Source organism: Malus domestica, chromosome 14 (assembly GCF_042453785.1).
Source record: "Malus domestica chromosome 14, GDT2T_hap1".
Lineage (NCBI taxonomy): Eukaryota > Viridiplantae > Streptophyta > Magnoliopsida > Rosales > Rosaceae > Malus > Malus domestica.
Window position 1 is genome coordinate 996,827 of NC_091674.1, and position 19,732 is coordinate 1,016,558.

Consider the following 19,732-nt stretch of genomic DNA (forward strand, 5'->3'; position numbering starts at 1 on the left):
GGATGGAAATTTCCGAAATTCGATTTAAAAAGACGACTGACCGAGTCTTCCACGACGACAATTTATCTTGAGTTCAGATTAACTTGTTGGTCACTTACCCTCACTCTTGGCATCATGTGCTGGCTAGCTGCCACGTGGGCGTTTATGATTTGTTAATTGAGTGAGGATTCTCGCCGGATTCTTTTTGTGAGGATCCAGGAATTCTCCAATCATATTCGTTCATCGTACATTATGCGGTCAATTTTCGTCAGGTACTGTCTATATTCAATTTTAAATAAAGAAATTTACAGTAATTTCTGACCGCACGATGTACGATGAACATATATGATTGAAGGATCCCGAAATCCTTACAAAAAGGATCCGGCGAGGATCCTCACTATTGCTAATTAGGGTTATTAGGCAGGTCAGAAATGGTGACGTGCTGCGCAAGAATTAAAACAACTTCTGGCTGGCCCTGTGTTTTCCCTCGTGAAGCAGTTGGGCTACTTTTTTTTATTTGTTCCGCACGGATTTTCTGTCACTTTTTCTTTTGGGGAAAAAAAGTTGTTTATTCTGTTAAAAAGAGAGAGATGATTGTTTGGTTCAGCTGCTAACTGATTTGTAACCACTTTGGGGGCAAGCATAATTACAGGGATGCCCTTCAACGGAATTTGGGGGCAGTTCAATTTCAAGGTGCCAACTACAACTACTACTTGCCAAGAAATGCTATGGTGAAGTTGAGCTACTATATATTTTGTTGGTACATGGTTTGGGCCTCATTTTTGGGCCCCATTGTGGGCCTAATATAAAAATATGTAAAAAAAACAAATTTAAAAAAAAAAAAAAAAAAACACAGACACACACAAAAGGAGGTTGAGTCCAAGTTTTGTTCTTTTAAAGGCCTCCCTTAACGGCTCTCATGATGAAAACCAAAGAAACAACTCAATGTGGATTACCCCAAATTCATGTGAACCATAAGTTGTTGTGTGTTTGTGTGGTTTCACTAGTCTCTATCTCGTTGGTCCATAATTTGGCATAAACAATAGGATAGAGAGAATTAGAAATGTCCGTCATGAGCATTTGCAAAGGTATGTGCTTCAAGTAGTCATTTGCAAAATTTTCTCACTTGTTTTGTATTAATGCTTATGAAGTGTATTTCTAATTTCTCGTATATAATAGTGTGTAGTTCATCCCCATTAACTTGGCCTCAAATTCAATTATTATTATTATTATTATTTTAGAAAACCTCGACGGAAAGAGAGAACGTCGAAAAAAAATAGTACACCTAGTTAGGGGAAACATAAACCTAACCCCTCATAATACAAGAAAAAAAGGATAAAAATACATGAAAGGAAGGGAGGACATAAACTTTACCCTTTTAGAAACAAAAGCAACAAAGATACAAGAAAAAGAGGGGAGGAAGACATGAAACCTAATCCCTTTAAAGCTGAACCTAAAGGTCTAAATCTGCAAAATAGAACAAGGAACATCACCATCAAATTCAATCACTTAAAACTTGGAAATCTCTCACCAAAACATAACATAAATATTATGAGTTACACAGTCAAAGAAAAAACTTTTGTCAAACTTTTAGTGCTTTATCGAAAACAATTGCATAGCACAAATATATTGACTATATTATTAATATAGTGTTTTGTTCTAATAATACAATGTTACATGAAAACAAAACTTACATATATCATTGTATAATATCCACATAGCACCATGATAATGGTGTACCCCTGTCATAAATCTCTTCATTTCATTAAGTTCATGTCATTGCTAAAAAACTAAGCAATTAACCAACGCATCACCAGAAAACTAATTAAAACCTTAAAGATCTCCCCCACCCAACAACAAGTATACAGTGATTGACACATCTAAATCGCCTTCACTTCAAAGCAACTTCACTTCCAATACATTTCCTAATCTCTCCTTCATTGGCTTTACAATTAGAACTCTCTCTCTCCCTTACCATTTTAACTACAATCTTTCCCTCTCTCTCTGTAAACATTCTTCCATCCCCAAAATCTTCAGCAATGGCCATAAAAGTTTGTGTAATATCTTTCCTCCTAACCTCAGTTCTCTTCTCTCTCCTATACATCCCAACTAGGTTAAAAATCCCCATCCACAACTTCAAGCCAGGCATAAACTACCTCAACTTAACCACCATATCCAGCAACAGCACCACCAAGCCATATCCAGTGACATTTTCCTACCTAATCTCTGCATCCAAAGGCGATTCCATGAAGCTAAAGCGCATGCTGTATGCCCTATACCATCCTGGAAATTACTATCTAATCCATATGGATTACGCTGCACCAGAAGATGAGCACAGGGACATTGCTGACTTTGTGGCTGGAGATCCAGTTTTTGGGCAAGTTGGTAATGTTTGGGTTTTGGGAAAACCTAATTTGGTCACTTACAGAGGACCAACCATGCTTGCCACTACTCTTCATGCATTGTCCTTGCTCCTGAGGACTTGGGATTGGGATTGGTTTATCAATCTTAGTGCTTCTGATTATCCTTTAATCACTCAAGATGGTATGGTGAGTGCCTTTTTATTTTTGTTTAATTTTGTTTTTGCTGCAATTAAATCCATTTTTTGTGTTGGGTTTTTCTTACTTAAATTTCTTGCATTCTTACATAATTATTAAAATTTATTTTCAGATCTGATACATGCTTTTTCTGATTTACCAAGATATCTCAATTTCATACATCACACTAGTCGCTTGGGTTGGAAGCTGTGAGTCTTTGTTTCTTCCTTTTTTTTTGTTTTTTGTTTTTTGTTAATTATCAATTAGTTCTTGCGTTAATTAAGTTGATTAGAACGCTCTCCACTCTCCGCTTATTGCTCTTTATATTAAATTGGCATTTTAGCCAAAATCATCTATAATATTTGCATAACTCTTCATTTTGATCTCTGAGTTTGTCTACAATCAATCATTTTGATCATTTTATAAAAAAAATTCATAAAATAAGAATAAGATGACAAAAATACTCTTAATTTTGGTCAAATTATTTTGGCCTATTGTTTATTAAATGGAGAGTAATTATATCATTTTGGTCCTTACTTCATAATTTTTCATCCAATAACCAAAATGATTGATATTGGACAATCTCGAGAACCACTTCTATTGATTTCAAATCTTATAGACCAAAGTAAAGAGTTATGCAATTCTCATAGATCATTTTGATTAAAGAGCCTATTAAATTAGAATATCACTATGATGAAAAGAATAATTAGTACCTTATATACCTCTATATTGTTAAAACTAATTAGTGATTTTGCAGAAATAAGAGAGGGAAGCCAATGGTAATAGACCCAGGACTGTACAGCCTGAATAAATCAGAGTTGTGGTGGGTTATCAAACAAAGGGCTCTCCCAACTGCTTTCAATCTTTACACAGGTTCAACCCCAACTCCCAAGTTTTTTCTTATTAAAAATGATTAATTTCATTAATTAAGTTAATAATTATAAATTAGAAAAGAAAATTAGCAAATAGATATATTTTCTTCTTTTATTTTGGATATTGCTATTGTAGTAGCACACAAACTTCTAATCAACGGGCAATTTTTCATTGTGCTGAGAATACAGCATCAAGTGCCATAATAAAATTAAGGGAACTTTAACGAAAAACACCGGTACTGTTCACTTTAACGAAAAACCACATTTTTACACTAAAAAGTCAATCCTGGTACTATTCACTTTACCCTTTATTTTGTCCTTATCATTAAAACTCAAAGTTTTCAAGCCCTTTTCATTAGTTTTCCTTAAAATTAAAGGTGTGCTATCTACACACTTCTTTTTACTTCTCACATACCCTTGTTAATTTTTGTCATTTGATATTCTTTAATTCATCTGATCCGACGGTCGAAAACCAAAAATGTATGAGAGAAGTAAAAAGGGGTATGTGGATATCACAACCCTAAAATTAATGGATTTTTTTTTTGAAGTTTTCAATTGTGTAACAGGCTGTGTCCTGACATGCTAAAAATATCTTCCGTACAGCACAAGCATCGAAAGATAACACGTCTTGTTGTTGTGATGGTTTACTTTTGTGCTTCTTTTTTCACGCATTTTGTCGATAACATTTGTCTTCGTCCGCTGGTTCACATTTTCACATCTACTTGTAAATTAAAATCAAAATTTGAACTTGATCAGTACTTTTAAGTACTTTTCAAGTTTAGGAAAAAGGAAGTCGACGTGTAAAGGTTAGTTTAGATGTCAGAATCTTAAAACTAAATGAGCAAACTAGTCGTACTAATTGAGATTTAATTTCCTTAGCAAAGAAAAAAATTGATATTTTTCAAGGTAACCATTTATCAAATTTTAATGAACTCGTTAATTTGTCATTGTATCCCTATATATATAAAGGAAGAAGGCAAAAATGATGAAACTTTCATATTGCCCAATTTGTCTATTTTTTTTCTTGCAATTCATTATCTTTCAACATATATTTAATAAAAAAAATTACAACAAAAATAAGTAAAACTAAAACAACCAAATAATAAATAATATATTATTAACCAGAAAAATAAATAATAAGATAAAAAATAGCTAATTGCCACACGCCGTGTGAAAAGAGGCTAGTTATTTTGAAAACCAATGGTGGTAGGGATGGTGCTACCTCCTACACATCTCTCAACTTCTGTTGTCGAATCGAATGAATTGAAGAAGATCAAGAGATAAAAATTAACAAGAATGTGTCGGTCGTACCCAGTGCACAAGGCTCCCGCTTTACGCAGGGTCTGGGAGAGATGAATGTCGGCTAGCCTTACCCCCATTTATATAACAAGAATGTGTGTAAGGTAAAAAAAATTGTGTATATAGCACCACCCTTCAACTACTTATCTCAAATCTTTATCGTCCAAATAAAATATTGATATACAAAAATAAAAATAAACCAGTTAGTCCACTACTTATAAAAAAACAGTCAACAAAAAAAACTAAGGTGGAGAACAATCCAGTTGGAAACCTATGATAAGTCCATGACAAGATGAAGGTGATGATGAAATTTACGGATTATATGTAAATTGCGGTTGTTTTCATTTGGGGAATCTTCAAATGTCCCTTTCACCGTTTCTTTATTTCCACCTCTTCTGGTAGGTTTAGTGCGCAGTTCATATTTATCATGATGTTTATGCATCACTTAATAACATGCTTTGGCATTTTTCTCTCCGCTCCACCTAACTATTGTTGGCTGAACCAAACTACTGACCAACACTACACGCATCTTAAACGCAACACGAAAAATTCAAGAAATTATGAAGAAGATTGGCCAACATAATCAGAAATTAAATTTTAATTGATAAACTGATAAATAACTAATAACAAATTAATAATATAGCGGCCATATTTTGGTAGCGTACTGAAAAACTGAACATTTCAACACTTGGGAATTTGGAAGATGATCATTTTGGCGAGTTTGCCAAACTGGTTTATGGCACCTTCCTTATTTTGAGGGGGTGGGGTGCGGGGTTTGTTAAATCTGATTGAAACTTTTTACTGCATGTGGCAATATGGTGTAAGTCGAGTAATAATCATTGGTTAACTAAAAAGAGTATAAGCATTGGAGAGGGAGCAGAGCTACGTCAAACAACAGACACCTGCAATCTGCATGCACCACATATCTAAATGATAAGGCCTCTCTTTTATAAACTGCTTTCGCTGAGATGAACTTGTTCTCTTGCTTCTATAGACTCTTTAAAGTAGTATTTTCCAATATATATTATACACATAAATACATCCACTGCTTGCAAATTTGCAAGTTTATATGAACGTAGTTTAAGTTCGCACGATTTTATTAGGTTCGCACTCTCAGTTTGTTATTGAACACTGCATGTTAGCCATTGTTTCAAAATTGTAAAATATTTGTTTGGAGTGTCACTAGGGTTATGGATTTGAGATTTCTTTTACAGAAGGAATAACGTTTTTTGTATTACATGTACTAACCACATTGTTGAAAGATGGTCGGTAATGTGGGTTGTTAATGTGGTCCGAATAGCAACACTTTTACTAAAATGATCATAAAAGTAACAAAGCAGTACACTTATTAATCTATATTGATCTCTTGCTTTCACTCCAGGTTCAGCTTGGACAATTTTATCAAGATCTTTTGCCGAGTATTGTGTCGTAGGGTGGGACAATCTGCCAAGGACTCTCCTCCTCTACTACACTAACTTTGTTTCATCACCGGAAGGCTACTTCCAGACAGTAATATGTAACTCCGAAGACTACAAGAACACCACCGTCAATCACGACCTTCATTACATTACATGGGATACACCTCCGAAGCAGCATCCGAGGTCTCTTGGACTGAGAGATCTCAGAAGAATGATTCTGAGCAACCGTCCATTTGCTAGAAAGTTCAAGAAAAATGCCCCGGTTCTAAACAAAATTGATCGCGACCTTCTTAAACGACATCGCGGACAATTTGCTTACGGGGGATGGTGTTCTGGGAGTAATGGGAAGACGCAAAAGGTATGCTCGAGTTTGCAGAGTGAAAACTATGGCGTTTTAAGGCCGGGACCGGGGTCTAGGAGGTTGAAATCTTTGTTAACGAAACTCCTCTCCACAAGGAACTTCAAGAAACAACAATGCAGATGATTCTTTTAATAACCAAAATTAATAAATGGCATGCTTGTAGTTGTGTGTTCTCTACATGATTTTTTGAAATTTGGGGGTTTTATTTATTTATATTTTTTATATATCTTTATGATAATAGCTAGTTAGCTAGCAAGCTTCAAAGTCTTAAGGATTGAATCACTTCTATTGCCTAGTTTGAAGGGTACTCTTTGTATTTTGCCAAGGTAAACCCTAAAGCATGCCACATAAAGGGGCACTAAACAAGCAATTGAACACATTATATTATCCCTCTATTATCTGTTTACTGTGTTTTTTTCTTTTCCAACACAATTCTTAACGTCTTATTGTTTGAGTTAAATCACATAGATGATGTGCACTTGTGCTTGGATGACTCAAGACAATTGCACGATAATTTTTAATTAAGGGTTTAAGGTTTGGTAAGAGGTTAGCAACTTAGTTGGTTAAGATCATTCCCTCTTCCATCGGGTATTTTAGTTTGAATTCCTCCTCTCTCATTATTGTTCATATCCGACAAAAGAAAAAGATATAGAGTTTTGTGGGTTAGGCAACAATAAACAAGCAAGCAATAAAATAGTGATTATTACAAAAGTTTACTCGATACTTTTTGGTTGAATAATTTAACTTTGCCTGTTCAAAATTAGTTTAAATTAGAGTTCAAATCTTCTGCATTTATTTTGTGTGTTGCCTTTTTGTGGATTTTAACATTAATTGACACTTGTCTATAAACTTAACCCTCATTAATTCTGTTTTCATAAACTTAATACATATCAATCAATAATAGACGTCATAAAAATACCACACACAAAATTAATGCAAAAATTTTAAATTCTTTAAATTAATGTTTTTCAATGCTTTAACCAGCTAGAGAGAAAAAGGACAAGGATTCTCCTTTAATTAAAGTCATTTTTTTTTTCTGTATTGGATGTGTAGTTGTACTGAAGACAGTTAAGAGGTTTTACAATAAACCTATTGACTCTATGGATAGTAGCCGAGCAGATGTAAAGTCTCTCTTTCTCGAAGTGAGATTCATATTTGCAACACTTATTTGTAGTATTGTGAAGGCTGATTTATACTACGATCACTTCCTCGATCGTAAAGTTCTGAATTTAGATGAAATCGTACTGAGAATAAATTACGAGGTCCACCACCCCACAGACAACAACGGTCACTTCACTATTCTTCCACCTTTTTGAGTGCATTATTTCAAGTTCCAATTGAGTAATTTAAAAACATAATGTTCATATGAAATACCCCAATGAAAAACAAAAAAGAAAACAAAGAATCATCATCAGCTAGCTACTTACTTACCTAGCAGCTACGTACTTCGCCAAGAGAGTAGCCCATGCAGATGGATCACCCTACATAATCTGGTCAGAGAGCGACGGCAATCGCCGGAAAAAGTTGGCGGGAACCGAAGGCATGCCGTCGTGGAACCGTGGGTGGCGCAAGTAGTAGAAACCTGACCCCAACACAAAGGCCTTGAATGGCACCATGTAAAACACAGAAGAAGCTACCACGCAAAACACCACAAATATTTCCGCGGCCCTTGGATCCCTCCGATTAAACAGGGCCTCCAAACGCTCCCCATGGGCTGCCACGTCATCCAAAAGCCTTTGGGCCCTACCTCCGAGGGTCCGGAGTCGATCGTATCGGATACGAATTATATCCGACGGTCACGTGGTTGGAAACCTGTCGAGCTCCTCGTTCAACTCTTCTGGGCTCACAGCAGCGACGTAGGACATTCTCGGGTCCATATTATGTGGGCCCAGTTGACGATACCGCGACCGTACCAATAGGATGAAGAAGCCATACATGAATACAGTGGGTGACACCAGATGCGGACAAATTACAACCGCCAAGAGCAGTACGTGCACTAAAACGGTGGTGGGAGGATGAAGCCACGTGCAGATTCCATCAAGCCAACGGGCCAATGTAGCCGCACGTGACAGGCACCCCACCACGCGAAACTAGTTGGCCTTGCTTCTCCTGTTGCAGAGAAATTTTTTATTGCGATCAGAACACGAAGAGTACATTATGTGTTTTTATATAATTGGTGGGAAATTTTATGTTCTAAGTTATTAACTTTTTAATATATATATCCCACCATTTGTATAATGACATACGGTGTATCATTTTATGTACCGATTATACTGAAAAATCTCTCTATACCTCACACATGCGTGTCAAAATCCAACATGAACTGAACCACCTTTTGTCCCAACGGCGGCTCGGACCTTGCGAGCCGAGTGCCTCAGAATATCTTGTTGTGCTGGTCCTAGTGGGCGCATGTAGTGCATCATCCTAGGAAGCATTGGTGACGTGTAAGCTTGGATAAAACTAATCCACGATGAGCATGAGAATCTAACGGCTATCTCAATCTCTTACATTTTATTGGCTCCACCAGGAAGCAACACCGTAAGGGAATATGAGCTCATGTACACCCGATTCATATCCAAAGTGGATAGTCTCACACGGATCTTCCCGATCCGACTATCCTTCTCCGGTTTTCCCGCTTCATCGCGCTTGTACCTTCCGATATCCAAAACTAGAGTTGTGAGAACCGTACAAGGGTCGTACACGTCCCAAGTGTACTGCTCGTTCTAGCTTGGATTAAACCGGTCGAGAATAGTTCGTGTCCGAACTCCGAACCCACTTTGGCAACCACGTATGTATCGGTGGTCCCACGCACGCCATTTTTTTTCTTCACCGGAAGCAAATTTGTGGCCCGCGAATCCTAACTTCCAGCAACCCAATCGGCGTTTTCGCCGACTGCTTTGTCGCCGGTCTACCGTCGCTTGTCGCGTGTACCGCCTTATTCAGCACGTGATACCTGCCTTCTAAACAAACTCGCAGATGTATTCTTCCCACGTAAGGACGCGTCTGGTCACCAACCTGGACTTTGGTGCGGCCCAGTCATCACTCCGCTTCTCAATACTCGGCACGTGTACCTTGGAATGGCCCACAGACTGCCCATTGGTTACGTACTCAACGGTTAAAAACAGAAACGGCTCGAACGGCTCGGCAACTACAAACACCAAGTCTTCGTTCCAGCTCGGGTTGCCAGAGCTTGATGACGTGGACCCTATGGCGGTCCTACTGGTCTTGAAAAGTTGTGGGCCCAGCTGAGCTTTCAAGTAAAGTTCGGGATTTGGAGCCTTTGCGGGTTTAGCTTCGGATCCCGAACCTAGCTGCAGATCCTGGGTTTGGATGACTGTTAATCTCAAATACCAAAGATGCGGAGACAAATACACCTTAGCTCGGGTCTAGGGTTCAAACCCCCCCCCCCCCCCCCGCGGCGGCGCGCGAATCCGACTGCCTCGCCTCCTGAAATACCTCGTTCGCCTGAGTTTAGAGATGGACAAAATAGTCGCGGTTACCCACTTATTGAAATTTTACGGTTACGGTTATGGGTATAATCGTTTATCCGTGAAATTTAAATGGGTGGTTTGGTTATTAACCGCGGTTATAAACGGGTAACCGTTTATCCATTTATTTTATATATGTAAAATTAACACAAATCATGTTCTCGGTCCAATAATACTTAGCACCCAATAAATTAGCAAGGAATTCGTTGGTCTTTCTCTCAATAACATTGCTGCAGGAATGATGACTCTCATCCGCAAGGAATTCGCCAAATTAATTTAAATTCCTTGCGGATAACCGTGAAATTGATTGAAATGTCTTCGAAACAATTTTCGTAACCCAATAATACTTAGCAAATATTATATTACCTTCATTGGTAACAATTAAAAATATCGTTCGTAAACTATTATTTCAATTATTGTAATGATAAAGGACTTAAAAAATTAAAATACGGAAATGTATGATAAATGTACTTATAACGGTGTTTAATTGTCAAAAAAAAAATTATGACAATTTTTTTTTTAAATTTTCAAGTTGTTAGAAAACACGACGGGTGAAAAAGGGGTAATGGTAAAAAAAGAAAGATAAATGGGTTAAAAAGGGTAAATGTTTAAATGGATATTAAACGGTTACGGTTAAATGGGTTCACACCGCCAGCATGATGTCATTCCCCGCTGACTTCTTAAATTTGGATGTGAAGGAAACAATCAAGGGCCAAGCTAACTAGTGGCTGCCCTGGATTCTAACACATCCTTTTACAAGATGAAAATGCAGCAGTTTCGGAAGAAATGTTGTTTTTACCTTTGCTGAAAAAGAAATTGATGAGCTTTTACAAGAACACAAACTCATGCCCTTTGTGGTGATCTTCGATGTGAAATGGAAGGTTCATATTGCCTAGGAGGTATCAGGAGGGGGCAGTGGATACACATTTTGAATGACGCATCTTCTCTGTGTGAGATATAGATCCACGGCGTGTAAATGTTGGTCGCACATAAATGGTCGACCATCTCTCTTGTGCCTGCATGTTAGCTGATCTTTTTAGGTTTCTTGGGCATGTTGTGCTTATTTGCTTCTTTTGATTTAAATTCATCACCCTTTAGCCTGAGTGACTAATTGATCTAGTCACCAAAAAAACACATCGACTGACTAAAAATGCTTTAGTCACAACATACCTTGTTACTAAGGAATTGTCGAGTTGGTTACTTGATTACTTTGTAATGTTGTACGATTTTATTTGCTTCTTTGGATTTAAACTCGCCCTTTAACCCGAGTGACTAATGTTTTATGATTTTATAAACTAATTTGCCATTTAGAAACTTATAAAGCAGAAGTTAGAAGCTTAGAAAACCTTCAGTGTTAGAGGGATAATCGTTAGTGCTTCCGGTTTATAATCTGATATACTTGCTCTAACATCGGGTTGAAGAAGTATATGTGGGTATATATAATGCATATGCTTGTAATTTTTTACATAATAAGTATTGCAGTCAATTTCAATTGAACCCTTTAATTATCTCATTTCATGGTATAAAATCAACTGTTATCAGGGAAATAGGACAAATATGGCAGTTTTTCGTTGTTCATTTTGCCTTACAAGGTCAGCAAAATTTTGGGGCAAAATTTTGACAAGATTGAAAGATTGGTGCTATACTCATTAAGAAGTAGGCACGTTTTATGTTTATGTTTTGTATTTACTTTTATTTGTTGTTCAGACTCATGGTATGGGAAGCCTTTGCCATCCTATGCAATCTTTTCTTGCGTTGTAGAGTTGCTGTTTCCACTCGTTTCCAGCGTTCTTTCATGCAACTTCTTAATGGAGCTCAGTTTGAAGAACTATACGATAGGGATTTTAATCCGGACATCTGCATTGAACGCAGATTATCACCTTATTACTTTGTCCGTATATGTTGACTGGAAGAAGGCATCTCACTCGGCTTACTAGAAATGACCGAGTACGTGCTTTGTAATGTTGCTTGTTCAGAGTTAGTCACTTTGTTAATCAATATGGTCGAGTTAGTTACTCTTCTCTTTGGGCCTTTAGCCTCGAGAAGGTCTTTATGCCATCTCCAACCGAAAGAGTGTCAAATGGCCATGTTTAGCCCTATAGCTCTGCAATAAATTATATTTTAATAAACAATGTCAGACCATATTTTATAAGGAAAACTAACGAAAAGTCCAAAAAACTTCCCTTTTAATGAAAAGTCATTTTTAAAGGTTTAGTGAATAGTACCAGTGAAATGTATAAATATGGTTTTTCATTAAAAATGAACAGTACTTGAAGTGTTTTGTTAAAACTCCCTTTTTTATATCATCTTCAACCGAGGGGGCCAAAGGGTCATAGGCCAAACATAGCTTTTGACAAAACACCATCTCCACCCGAGGGGGTCAAAAGGCTATAGACCAAACATAATTTATTATTTTAATTGAATTAATATGGTTAATTGAATTAATATGGTTAATTGAATTGGATTACCATATTAAAATAAGATTTTTGGACATATTTTGAGTGCCACTTGTCGCTAAATTAATAAGTCTTCGGATTTCTTATCTTTATAGAATGAAAATGATGTGAAAAATTGGTGAAAATTAAAATAAAATGAGGTAAGATAATATGAGATGGTGAAAAGGACGTGAGAAATGGGGTAGAAATTAGGAATGGGCAAACGGGTATAGGAACCGCGGGTTAGGGTGGGTACGGGCCAGTTCCAAGTTTTTAATAAGAGAAACGGGGCGAGCCGGTTCCAGAAGTATAGAAAAACGGATACCTGGATCGTCCTGTTTGTAACAAAACAAGGCCTATGTATTGGGCTATTTTATTAGCAAACTGTAATACACCATATTAAAAAAATGATTATATATGTGTGTTTGTATGTGCGAAGTTGTTTTTATGTAATAATTTTATTGGGTTTCTTTTTATACGCTATACTTTTGATATGTCTACTAGTGTCAACGTAAGTTCATTTTTGCTACAAGATTATTTCAAAAACTAACTAGTATTATTTCATGTTCATATGTAATTAGAGATATTTTTAGTTTGAATTGAAGAAGGGGATTATGATGAGTTTGGCTTTATTTTTCTCACAAAGGCTAAGTAGCGTTTTGCCAACCATTAGAGAATAAAGAGGAGGGGTTAGTCACTACTCTAGATAGGTTGAGGTGGGATTCTATATCTTATAGAGTATGGATGTGGCCTTTGGGTATTTGTCCACTTTGCATGATAATTTTTGTTTATGACTAACTTAACACATGTTGCTTTATCATATGAACACATCCTATTGTCAATGATTAACTTCACATTTGGTGTGTTTCTATTGGAACACATATTAGGGCTTGATTAACTTAACATTTGTTGTTTTTCTATTGGACCACATATCATGGCTAATGATGAGAACAACACTTGGTGTCTTGCTATTGGAACACATGTGCCATGAATCATGAGGAAAAGAAGCAAACAAGGTTAATCTATATGTATAGAGCTTCAAGGGGAAGGAATTCAAGGGAAGAAACACAATCACTCACTATATAAAGGAAGGAGGAGGAGAGAGCAAAAGGGAGGGTGGAAGAAAAGAGAGAAAAACCGTCATTCTCATATCACTTTTCTTACATATTTTTGTCAAGGCTTTTAAGTCATTGTTATGCATTTGTAAATCCTCATTACCTAGTGAAATACAAATAAAAACACAACCCTAGTGACGTAGCCAAATTGGTGAACCACTTAAATCTCCGTGTTCCTTTGTCTAATTGCAATAAATTTGAGTTGAGCAAACCATTTATTAATAAAACACTGAGTTTTTAATAGAAACTTGATGGAAAAGGAGGATCGACTCAAGGAGGAATTGGTAACATATTGCTTATCATTTACATTAAAGATTATTACTTTGTTGTTAATATTATGATTATATTACTTTTGTTACTAATCAAATTGAATTATGTTGAAGATTCTAGGCTTGTTGGATAAAATGTGAGTATTGATATCTATATGAACATGGCATATACATAAACATGCATGGAAAGTAAGAAAAAGAGTTAAGTTGTGTTTGAGTTGTGAGAATATTCAAGGGTTGAAGTTTTCCTTGAATATAAAATAATGAACCTTGTATACATCAGGTGTCGGGATAAGGGCTTGAGTATGCAACCGGTTGATTATAAAATAATGAAATCTTGCATATGTCAGGCGTTGGGGGAACGGCTTGAATATACAATTGGGCATCACGGGAAGTGCCTGTATAATAAAGTGGAAATTGAGAATTTAATTACAAAAATTGGGTTTAATGGATGAACGAGAGTTAACTCATATTCTAAGGTATTCAGAGCCAAGTGGTATAAGCATGGTATGGGACGTGTAGGCTTAGGTGCCTTGGGTATGTGTTAGCGGGATTGGAAGGGAGTGAGTACATTCATCCTTCTCATTTGCATATATTTCATGCATTCGAAAGAATTGTTACAATTTAATTTGAGTACTAATATTTTATTTCCATTGCATATTCAATAAATTTTATGTGGTAAACTCAAGCATTTAGTATGTAAAAGTTGTTAACTAGTGTTACAAGATGTATTGTGTAATCAACTCCAAATAATTTTATTTTAATTTTTCCACCATATCTTGGTTGTAGAATTTATTTCTATAGCTAAGGTATGACTCACACCTTAACTCAGGAATAGTCTTTATTCGTGGGTCGGGGCGTGACACAAACAAGGCCTAAGCATTGGACTATTTACATCAATAAACAAAGGCCCAAACTCCACTATCAGACCCACGCCCATAGCACACACCTCTCAAAATCTAATACCTCAAAAACCCAAAGACCTAGAACCTTCCATCATCTCTTAGAACTTGATCAACAAGCAGTCATCCTCCTCCCCAAACCCTTACATTCTAAACCATCAGCAGTCATCCTCCTCCCCAAACCCTTACATTCTAAACCATCAGCAGTCGTCATCTTCCCCCAAACCCTAAACCCAGTAGCTCCAGTGTTCTCAGATACCTAAATAGCCAACTTTCAAATGCGTCCTGATTGAGAAAATCATCCTGCCCTCCAAAACCATTGCCAGCATTCTTCTCCCCGAGTCCTCCACCAAGGTAAATTCTATGACATCATCTTCTTCTTCGCATAAATGTATTTAGGGTTTAGGGTTTTATCTTGACTTGAATTTTAATGGTTGCGATTGGTCCAATTGATGCAGCTAAACTCAGGGAAGGTGGTTGCTATAGGACCAGGAGCCAAGGACAAGGTCGGGAATCTGATGAGGTTGCAGACGTAGCCGTCGATGGTGTTGTAGTGGTTGTAGTAGTCGAGCTGCTTATTATCAACCAGCAGTGCCGTCGAGTCCTCGGGGGTCAGTCGGTCTCCATGAGCAGTCTTTTTGTTCTTCTCTAGTTACCCTCACTACTGTAGGACCCATGGGTACTCATAGGAACCGACCCATTTCAAAAGGGTCGGGTTAGGTCTAGATCTCATTTTGAAAAATCCAAAACCCGCCCCATCGCGTGTTATTTACAAACGGGTTTAGTCCGGTTCCTTCAATTTTGGGCCTGACCTGGTCCGTGCCCACCCCTAGTAGAAATGGCTTAGGTATTTATAAAAAATAAAAAATAGAATTTTTTTTATAAATTTCGTCAAAAAAATAGTCAAACAATAACATGACGTCATGTGGCTGACGCCAACATGACGTCAAGTGGGACGTAAGGTAGCATGTGCTTGGGCTGGGCCATAAGGCTGGCAGGTTGGCTGCTCTTGGCCAGCCCTTTGGCCGGTTCTCCCATTTTTGGTCAGGTAGGGCCCACGAGCTCTTTGGCCTACCCCTCAGTTGAAGACAGTTTTCATGTCAAAAGAGGTATTTTTTAACCCTTTGGCCCTTTGGTCGGGTCAATTGGAGATGGCCTTAGGTTTATGAGCAATGAATCCAATCCACCTTGGTTTATTTATTTAGTTTTTTTGCCCAACGATATATTGTGTTAGATTAGATGTTAGATTAACATAGACAAGATTCTAACGATAAATTTGTTAGATGTTAGGAGCAATGAATCCAATCCACCTTGGTTTATTTTGTTACATGTATTATTACTAGGGGAGTTGTAACATCTAACAAAAACAAAAGAGTGAGAAAACATGATATGAAGGTGGGAGTAGCAACAAATAATAAAGGAGAATTAATAAAATAATTAGAAGAAGATTACAACAACCAAAAACCAGAAAGATTGTATTCAACAAGCACGTTGTTCTTATCACCCAAAAAATAATTCTTGTATATTAAATTATTACGTGTATGGACATGGAGGACATACAACTGAAGAAAACCCCAACCAGATCAAAAGTTCAAAAACAAAACCCACCATAAGGCTCAAATTCTTCCTGGGGGTTTTGGATCATGCACCGGATTTGCTCCAACCCCTGAATAATCATTGGTTTCCAGATCCATCCGCCCCTCCACAAATCCTTCTCCCAAATCAAGGACACCTTCATCCAACAAATTCTGACTCGGTAGGTCTCCCTTACTTATCTTCCGACTTCCTATATTATCCAGAGCCAAGGAAAGAAACATAAATATCATTCGTCGAGGATCTTGTAATTTTTTCAGTTATTTCAAAATTAAAATAAATAAATAAATAAAAGGCTTACTTGTCGTAGGAGCTGCAGCTATTGATGATAGGACATATGTAAAACATAGAAAGATAACTAGTTGTGTCATAAAATTACACTTGTGCGCCATGCCTTTGCTTCTTATGAAGCACTGAATGGATCTACACAGCACTGCAGACTGGAGAAAAATAAAAGGAGGGGAGAGAGGGTGGGCGATGATGGCTATTGGCATGAGGAAACATGTGGGAATGGCTGGCGTTTTATATTAATTAAGATAAGAAGGACAAGTTGAATATGCAAAAGCCAAAACGTAACTGATAAGAATATTTCTCCTAAAGTCAACTTGGGTAATTATTTATTGTATTTCTGTGTGGGTTAGTTCCACTTCCATATATATCATCCCTTATATATCACTTGTGTTAATCTTCAGCATATTCTTTTTGATAGAACATAATAGATGCAGAATTATTTAAATTTACATATAATTTACATTTTATGCGTTTATGGAATATATACTTGGGGTTGATACCACATGTTAATATGAGCAAACGATAAGGTTCACACGGTCCACTTTTAAGGTATTTTAATAATTAAAAAACAAGTACACGTGTTACAATTTGAGTAGAGTAGTATCACATGTGATAATGTTCTAGATTGAAAAATCTCCTAAATCAGAATGTAAAATTGGCGCAGCGTGACAAAGAGAAGATTAATCAATGTGAATGTTCATAGAACAAGAAGTCTGGAATCAACCATAGAAAATCTCAATATTTTGAATAATAACTGATAACATCACAAACATGCATAATGCCTTAAACCTCTTATATGTCCTCAAAATAGGGTTAGAATTAAACAATTAACAAATTATCTTAAACTTCTTCAAAACTTAAAATGTTGAGTGATGCTACACTTATCACATTTTTTCATACCACATTAGAAATATAAGTTACTAATACATATGAGTTTAATCTATTATAGAAATAACACAAATATAATTTAAAAATGTAGTGAGAATAACATTTTTATAAAAAGCTATAAACGATGGAATGTGTTTTAGCTTTTTATATAAGTGCATGCCAGAGGTTCAAATCTCCTTCAATCTCTTTTGATTTTTGGGTAAGATTTCATTTGATCTCATTAGGAAGACAGAGAAAAAGAAAAAGAAGCTGATAAGGTTTAGGTGGCTCTCCCTAGAAGTGGTAGGGGATGTCTGTAATTATCTATAATTGTGACCATGCATGAATGTATGATCAGTCGATCTCCATCACTGGGGACAACTACCACAAACCCTAAGTCAGCGAGTGAGTGGGATCTTAACCCTAATGACAATCGAACTTGCCGACGTTGCCATATGCGACAATTGAACAAAGTCACGAGTCAGACGTCTTTCCACCGTCCAAGCTCTCCAAACTTCCCAAGATGTCCATCAATTGCAGTCACGGGGATTCCTTACGTTATTCTGTGCTGTACCAATAATAGTATTTAAAACAAGAAGAAAAAAACAAACTTTCTCAAATAATTCACAAATGAACTTTTGTTAGAACAATATAATACACTTTTTCTTTAATTTATGTCATGTCCATTAATGACATAACACCAAATTGTTAAATTTTAGAAATTTTAACGAAACATTCTTTGCACTTTTCACTTTTAACTAAAATGACAATTTTATTCTAAAAAGTCATTTCTGGTACTATTCACTTACAACACATTTTTGTCATTTTGATTAAAACTCAAAGTTTTCAAGTCATTTTCATTAGTTTTCCCTTAAATTTTATTTTACGAGTGGTGGACATATTACAAGAAATTAATATAGAAAATTTAATTTAGGTCATCAAATTAAGATTTGAATCCATCCGTATCTAAATGGTAGAGATCTTATGGATTATCACATCTTAACTTTTCATCGTACATCGTTCGGTCAGAAATCATTTGATTTTTTCATTTAAAATTAAACACAAATAGTACCTGACGAAAACTAACTGCATGATATACGATAAACGGTTAGGATGTGAGGATTCCTAAAATCCTCACAAAGAGGATCCGGAGAAAATCCTCATCCATCAAATTATAATGTACATGGTACCTGAATTTTAGGTCAAAAATTCTTCTTCTTTTTTTCAAACCAAAGGTCTATTCATTTATAAAAATTTTGAAGTGTCAAACATATCATTCAAGCCACTAGGAATAGCCTAGTGGTGAGGGCGTGGGTAAGGGGTGGGGTATATATCAAACTCACTATCTAACGAGTGAAGGAAAATATTACTCTGTAATACTAAGTGGCTAAACGATATATACAATTATTAACTTTAATAACGTGACAAATATATGTCAACAATACATCATATGATATAAGAATACGATTCAAATAAAATGACTTTTATAGCATTACTCTCTAGTTTAACTTCTAGCTCGACTTTTCAACCCTTCAACTTTGATTTTAAAACTAAATACACAATTATTTTTAGGGTGCGTTTGATTTGTGGGAAACTAGACTTGGGAGAATGGGAAATTGTTGCATTTTTCATGTTTGGCAAGGGTATGCTTGGGAAACGAATTTCCTTGACCATGGGAAAATAGAGGGGAAAATGATGCCCTCCACCCACTTAGGAAATCATTTTTACTTCGGTTTCCCCTTTATGTTGTTCAAAATTGTTGATTAATTTGTATGACCATCGAGGAGCATTTTTTTATTAATTTCTTTTATTCCAACAAATTTTTTTAATCATTTTTATCGTTGGGAATTTTCTTCACTCATGAGAAACTAACATAAAACATTAATTACTTTTTTTTTATGACAAACTTGAAGGAAAAATTAGAGATTTGTGTTGAGATTTCACTAGATTTAGGGAACTTTAATGAAAAGCTTCTGATACTGTTCACTTTAATAAAAAACCACATTTTTACACTAAAAAGTCAATCCTGGTACTATTCACTTTACCTTTTATTTTGTCCTTATCGTTAAAACTCAAAGTTTTCAAACTCTTTTTATTAGTTTTTTTTTTTTGTTGTTGTGAGATTTCACTAGATTAGCGTGCATATACTTTAAAATAATGCGTGGCAATATAATCAATAAACAAAAGTGAATCAAAACTAAATACCCTTCAAGATTTATGGGCCTAATGATTGAGGTATCAAATTTTGGAAAACATTTAACTAGAGAGGAAGGGAGAGAGGATTGTATACCATTTGGAGCCAAGAT

General features: G+C 36.2%; 1 protein-coding gene, 1 long non-coding RNA gene and 1 pseudogene across 2 annotated transcripts; 1 reads left to right on the forward strand and 2 right to left on the reverse strand.

Annotated features, from left to right (window-relative positions):
* Positions 1–1,739: 1,739 nt before the first annotated feature.
* LOC103430921 (beta-glucuronosyltransferase GlcAT14A-like) lies at positions 1,740–6,861 on the forward strand. Its single transcript, XM_008369062.4, has 4 exons — positions 1,740–2,523; positions 2,650–2,725; positions 3,274–3,389; positions 6,069–6,861. Exons 1-4 carry the CDS (start codon positions 2,019–2,021, stop codon positions 6,587–6,589), a joined length of 1,218 nt encoding a protein of 405 aa, XP_008367284.3. The 5' UTR covers positions 1,740–2,018; the 3' UTR covers positions 6,590–6,861.
* Positions 6,862–7,879: 1,018 nt separating this feature from the next.
* On the reverse strand, positions 7,880–10,801 carry LOC103430939 (multiple C2 domain and transmembrane region protein 14-like; annotated as a pseudogene).
* A 5,276-nt stretch (positions 10,802–16,077) lies between these two features.
* Positions 16,078–17,466, reverse strand: LOC103453912 (uncharacterized). The gene is made up of 2 exons (XR_531930.4): positions 16,570–17,466; positions 16,078–16,461 (listed from the first exon to the last, which is right to left on the reverse strand). It is a non-coding gene; the product is annotated as an uncharacterized lncRNA (long non-coding RNA).
* Positions 17,467–19,732: the final 2,266 nt, after the last annotated feature.